General features: G+C 46.2%; 1 protein-coding gene across 2 annotated transcripts in view; it reads right to left on the reverse strand.

The window, feature by feature from the left end:
* PIP4K2C (phosphatidylinositol-5-phosphate 4-kinase type 2 gamma) overlaps window positions 1–6715 on the reverse strand; it is a 174482-nt gene extending 167767 nt beyond the window's left edge. Inside the window, exon 1 of one of the 2 annotated variants that reach the window (XM_073613779.1) lies at window positions 6448–6715. In XM_073613779.1, the coding sequence (XP_073469880.1) occupies window positions 6448–6618 (171 nt within the window). In that variant the 5' untranslated portion in view covers window positions 6619–6715. The remainder of the gene's footprint in view (window positions 1–6447) is intronic. The other variant, XM_073613778.1, reaches the window with a different exon arrangement.
* Between the last annotated feature and the right edge of the window lie 260 nt (window positions 6716–6975).

Raw genomic sequence — 6975 nt, forward strand, 5'->3', positions numbered from 1 at the left:
CCACATCCAAGATAGGGACCCGAAAACCAGCGTAGAACCAGCGGCCCCAGTGAAGACTGGTGATTGTTTATTAGAAGTCAACAACTACACAATGTGCACCTGCTGACCTCTTCTTTGAGGTGGAAATGACTTTTCTCTAGCCGGGAAGATGCAAACCTGACTAGGGTGGCCACATCATCCCTTTAATCCAGGACACATAATAATTACACAGGTTCTGTGGCTGATTAACCACTTGAGCCCCGGACCATTATGCTGCCTAAGGACCAGAGGTCTTTTTCCAATTTGGCACTGCGTCGCTTTAACTGCTAATTGCGCGGTTATGCAATGCTGTACCCAAACGAAATTTGCGTCCTTTTCTTCCCACAAATAGAGCTTTCTTTTGATGGTATTTGATCACTTCTGCAGTTTTTATTTTTTGCGCTATAAACGGAAAAAGACCGAAAATTTTGAAAAAAAATGATATTTTCTACTTTTTGTTATAAAAAAAATCCAATAAACTCAATTTTAGTCATACATTTAGGCCAAAATGTATTCGGCCACATGTCTTTGGTAAAAAAAATGTCAATAAGCGTATATTTATTGGTTTGCGCAAAAGTTATAGCGTCTACAAACTAGGGTACATTTTCTGGAATTTACACAGCTTTTAGTTTATGACTGCCTATGTCATTTCTTGAGGTGCTAAAATGGCAGGGCAGTACAAAACCCCCCCAAATGACCCCATTTTGGAAAGTAGACACCCCAAGGAAATTGCTGATAGGCATGTTGAACCCATTGAATATTTATTTTTTTTGTCCCAAGTGATTGAATAATGACAAAAAAAAAAAAAAAAAAAAATATTTACAAAAAGTTGTCACTAAATGATATATTGCTCACACAGGCCATGGGCCTATGTGGAATTGCACCCCAAAATATATTCAGCTACTTCTCCTGAGTACGGGGATACCACATGTGTGGGACTTTTTGGGAGCCTAGCCGCGTATGGGACCCCGAAAACCAATCACCGCCTTCAGGATTTCTAAGGGTGTAACTTTTTGATTTCACTCTTCACTGCCTATCACAGTTTCGGAGGCCATGGAATGCCCAGGTGGCACAACCCCCCCCCAAATGACCCCATTTTGGAAAGTAGACACCCCAAGCTATTTGCTGAGAGGCATATTGAGTCCATGGAATATTTTATATTTTGACACAAGTTGCGGGAAAGTGACACTTTTTTTTTTTTTTTTTTTTTTTTGCACAAAGTTGTCACTAAATGATATATTGCTCACACAGGCCATGGGCATATGTGGAATTGCACCCCAAAATACATTTAGCTGCTTCTCCTGAGTATGGGGATACCACATGTGTGGGACTTTTTGGGAGCCTAGCCGCGTACGGGGCCCCGAAAACCAATCACCGCCTTCAGCGTTTTTAAGGGCGTGAATTTTTGATTTTACTCTTCACTGCCTAACACCGTTTCGGAGGCCATGGAATGCCCAGGTGGCACAAACCCCCCCCAAATGACCCCATTTTGGAAAGTAGACACCCCAAGCTATTTGCTGAGAGGCATGGTGAGTATTTTGCAGCTCTCATTTGTTTTTGAAAATGAAGAAAGACAAGAAAAAACTTTTTTTTTTTTTCTTTTTTCAAATTTCAAAACTTTGTGACAAAAAGTGAGGTCTGCAAAATACTCACTATACCTCTCAGCAAATAGCTTGGGGTGTCTACTTTCCAAAATGGGGTCATTTGGGGGGGTTTTGTGCCACCTGGGCATTCCATGGCCTCCGAAACTGTGATAGGCAGTGAAGAGTGAAATCAAAAATTCACGCCCCTTAGAAAGCCTGAAGGCGGTGCTTGGTTTTCGGGGTCCCGTACACGGCTAGGCTCCCAAAAAGTCTCACACATATGGTATCCCCGTACTCAGGAGAAGCAGCAGAATGTATTTTGGGGTGTAATTTCACATATTCCCATGGCATGTTTGAGCAATATATCATTTAGTGACAACTTTGTGCAAAAAAAAAAAAAAAAAAAAAAAAATTTGTCTCTTTCCCGCAACTTGTGTCGCAATATAAAATATTCCATGGACTCAACATGCCTCTCAGCAAATAGCTTGGGGTGTCTACTTTCCAAAATGGGGTCATTTGGGGGGGTTTTGAACTGTCCTGGCATTTTATGCACAACATTTAGAAGCTTATGTCACACATCACCCACTCTTCTAACCACTTGAAGACAAAGCCCTTTCTGACACTTATTTTTTACATGAAAAAGTTTTTTTTTTTTTGCAAGAAAATTACTTTGAACCCCCAAACATTATATATTTTTTTAAAGCAAATGCCCTACAGATTAAAATGGTGGGTGTTTCATTTTTTTTTTTCACACAGTATTTGCGCAGCGATTTTTCAAACGCATTTTTTGGGGAAAAAACACACTTTTTTAAATTTTAATGCACTAAAACACACTATATTGCCCAAATGTTTGATGAAATAAAAAAGATGATCTTAGACCGAGTACATGGATACCAAACATGACATGCTTTACAATTGCGCACAAACGTGCAGTGGCAACAAAATAAATACATTTTTAAAAGCCTTTAAAAGCCTTTACAGGTTACCACTTTAGATCTACAGAGGAGGTCTACTGCAAAAATTACTGCCCTCGATCTGACCTTCGCGGCGATACCTCACATGCATGGTGCAATTGCTGTTTACGTTTGACGACAGACCGCCGCTTGCGTTCGCCTTAGCGCAAGAGCAGGGGGCGACAGGGGTGCTTTTTTTTTTTTTTTTTTTTTTCTTTATTATTTTTTTGCTTTTTTATCTTATTTTTAAACTGTTCCTTTCATTTTTTTTTTTTTTAAATCATTTTTATTGTTATCTCGGGGAATGTAAATATCCCCTATGATAGCAATAGGTAGTGACAGGTACTCTTTTTTGAAAAAATTGGGGTCTATTAGACCCTAGATCTCTCCTCTGCCCTCAAAGCATCTGACCACACCAAGATCGGTGTGATAAAATGCTTCCCCAATTTCCCAATGGCGCTATTTACATCCGGCGAAATCTAAGTCATAAAATGCTCGTAGCTTCCGGTTTCTTAGGCCATAGAGATGTTTGGAGCCACTCTTGTCTCTGATCAGCTCTATGGTCAGCTGGCTGAATCACCGGCTGCATTCTCAGGTTCCCTGTTGAGACAGGAGAGCCAGAGAAAAACACGGAAGACGGTGGGGGGGGGGGGGCATTCCCTCCCACGGGTTGTAAAGGCAGTCTAGAGGCTAATTAGCCGCTAGGATTGCTTTTACATGAAAGCCGACCGCTGGCTGAAAAGAATGATACCAAGATGATACCTAAACCTGCAGGCATCATTCTGGTATAACCACTCAAAGTTGTGAATGGCGTACCTGAAGACAAAAAAATGGTTAACAATAAAGCACAGTAAACAATAAAGTATAAATAATTACATACCTGAAAAACAAACATGATAAAACATAATAACAATAACAATAACAATAAAACACTGCAGAATAGAATACAGTAAAAAAAGAGCAGAACAATAGAGAGAGAGAATAGAGAGAGAGAACAATAAAACGACAACTATTTTTTTTTATTTTATATATATATTTTTTTTTTTTACACTTTTTTTGTAACTAACTTTTATAACTGTAACCGGTTCCAGGTTCGGGTCTCTCAAAATGCGATGGCATCTTGGGAGACCCTGTGAAAGTGTGCCTAGTCTGTGCAATGCTGTACCCTACGCTAATACTCAACTAGTGTATGGTAGCGTTCAAAACATTCCCCAATGCAAAGACCAGGATTGTCAGGACAGAAGGGACAATAATAGCGGGTGTCACGCCTATATCCGCGTTTGCTGCAGACACAACATCTTTTTGGGGGGGGTTCGTTGGGTAGGGGTACTCGGGAGCACATAAAAATGCCTCTCATGCAGCCGACTGCATTTCGTTGGGGGATGTGAATGGGGGAAGTACGGGTGCTGCAGAAGTGGTGGGTTCCCAATTAGGATTGGCGAATGCAGCAGGAAGGGCACTATGGGCACGACGGGCCTGTGTTTGTCTTTTTGGTGGCAGCGGGACACTACTTGTGCTTGTCACCTCACCAGCTTGAACTGCACTTATGGGACTCGCCACGTCACCAAGTGTTACTGCAGTGCTGGTTTGACTACGACCGGGGTGTACTAGGCCGCTGGTGCTTGCCAGTTCAATAAAAAGCTTCCAAAAAAACTGTTAGCGATCGCAGGGATCAGGCCTGACTCTGCAAACGCTGCAGTTATGCGTTTAGTGTTTTGTAAGTGACAGTGATCGATCGATACTGCACTTGGGTGGGCTGGACTGGGCCGGGCGGAGGGGCAAAACGCAGGTGCTAGCAGGTATCTGGGTTGATCCCGCTAACACTGCGTTTTTGGGAACCCTAAACTGCTGGGGACGCTAGTATAGATCTGATCTGATCGGATCAGATATTGATCCGTTCAGATACTATACCACTAAAGGAGGCGTATGCTGCGTGCGTGGGTGTTAGTGGTACTGGCGCTAACCTGACGCTGCCTGGGGCCGGTGCTTGCTAGTTCACCAAAATGCTACCAAAAAAACTGTTAGCGATCGCAGGGATCAGGCCTGACTCTGCGAACGCTGCAGTTATGCGTTTAGTGCCTTTTAAGTGTCAGTGATCGATCGATACTGCACTTGGGTGGGCTGGGCTGGGCCGGGCGGAGGGGCACAACGCAGGTGCTAGCAGGTATCTGGGCTGATCCCGCTAACACTGCGTTTTTGGGAACCCTAAACTGCTGGGGACGCTAGTATAGATCTGATCGGATCAGATATTGATCCGATCAGATACTATACCACTAAGGGAGGTGTACGGTGCGTGCGTGGGTGTTAGCGGTACTGGCGCTAACCTGACGCTGCCTGGTGCTTGCTTGCCAGTTCACCAAAATGCTACCAAAAAAACTGTTAGCGATCGCAGGGATCAGGCCTGACTCTGTGAACGCTGCAGTTATGCGTTTAGTGTTTTGTAAGTGACAGTGATCGATCGATACTGCACTTGGGTGGGCTGGGCGGAGGGGCAAAACGCAGGTGCTAGCGGGTATCTGGGCTGATCCCGCTAACACTGTGTTTTTGGGAACCCTAAACTGCTGGGGACGCTAGTATAGATCTGATCAGATCAGATATTGATCCGATCAGATACTATACCACTAAGGGAGGCGCATGCTGCGTGCGTGGGTGTTAGCGGTACTGGCGCTAATCTGACGCTGCCTGGGGCGACGCATATCACCGCCGGGCGATCAGGGGGCTAAACCTTTATTAGGTAATAAACGGCGGGTGCCCTGACACTATAAAAAATAAACGAACTAACCTGCGTCACCCGTAACGGTTATACGGTGATCAGTGGTGAAAGGGTTAACTAGGGGGCAATCAAGGGGTTAAAACATTTATTAGGTAGTATATGGGGGTCCCTGTCACTATAAAACGCTGACGGCGAACCTAAATATTTACCTCACTAACTAGCGTCACCAGCGACACTAATACAGCGATCAGAAAAATGATCGCTTAGCAACACTGGTGACAGGGGGTGATCAAGGGGTTAAAACTTTATTAGGGGGGGTTAGGGGGGTACCCTAGACCTAAAGGGGGGTGATACTCACTGTCCCAACACTGTAACTGTCACAAACTGACACTATGCAGTAATCAGAAAAAAAAAAAAAAAAAAAAAAAAAAACCTGCTGGTGTCAGTTTGTGACAGGGGGGGGGGGGGTGATTGGGGGGGGATCGGGGGGCGATCGGGGGGGGGATCGGGGTGTTTTGTATGCCTGGCATGTTCTACTGTGTGTGTGTGTGTTGTGCACTCACATTGATGTCTTCTCCCCTCGGCGCTGGAACGGAAAATACCGAGCCGAGGGGAGATGACATCATTTCCTTTGCTGCTGTTTAGCATACAGCAGCAAAGGAGTGTTCCCATTGGCCGGCGGCGATCGCGAGGGGGGGGCCACGAACGGATGGCCTCCCCCTCATCTCGGATCGCCGGGGAACAGAACGGGACCGCTTCGGGCACCGGGGGGGGGTCCGATCGGACCCCCCACCCGCGAGAGGCAAATCACGTACATGTACGTGATTTTGCCTGCCCGTGCCGCCTTGCCGACGTAAATCGGCGTTAGGCGGTCCTTAAGTGGTTAAGGTGGTCATTAAACTCACTAAGTGCCTTATCTGCATTAAATCAGCCTCAGTAATTCATATGTATTCTGGATTAAAGGGATGATGAGGTAACCCTAAACCTGACACATTAGAGGTGTAGAACCAGAAGTCCCAGCAAGTCTGCACAGTGCCCTGCCAAGTATGCGGAGACCTGGGGGGGAGGAGACACACAGAAAGTTCTGAACTCAGCAACCAGAGTGACAAAACACCGAGAACTCGGGCAGGTGAGTGGGGGGAGGGCGGCCTGGCCCCCAGTCCGTCAGTCAGGGCCTTACCGAGTGGTTGACTCCCCACATGAACACGCTGACGAGCTGGTCGCTGGCTCGGAACACCTTCACCTTCTGCTGCACAAAGTGTTTCTTCTTCGTCTTGGTCTTGGCATTAGTGGCGGACATGATCCCCACAGCCGCCGAGGAGGCAACGGGCATAGCGGCGGAGGAGGACATTTCACCACCACCACCGCCTCCTCCTCCTCAGGGTCAGACGTCCGCTCAACCGCCGCCTCTCTCCGCCCCGCCCAACTCACCTGAGCGCCCAGCGCGCCTGCGCACTCACGTCCCTCCGCCACCGCCCCGCCGCCCGCTCACGAGTCATGTGACCTGGGGGGGGTCAGTGAAGCGGAGCGGTTAGTCATATGTTATTGGATGTGGTGGACAGGACTGTGTGAGCCAGACACTGTGTACTGTGTTCTGCTGGGGCTCCTATACCAGGAAAGTGAGTGGCTGACAATTAGAACCTCTCATAAAGTGATGATAAACCCAAAACAAAATGTAATATATTGCAGCTGACCAATCAGATGTGGA

Source organism: Aquarana catesbeiana, linkage group LG02 (genome assembly GCF_042186555.1).
Source record: "Aquarana catesbeiana isolate 2022-GZ linkage group LG02, ASM4218655v1, whole genome shotgun sequence".
Classification (NCBI taxonomy): domain Eukaryota; kingdom Metazoa; phylum Chordata; class Amphibia; order Anura; family Ranidae; genus Aquarana; species Aquarana catesbeiana.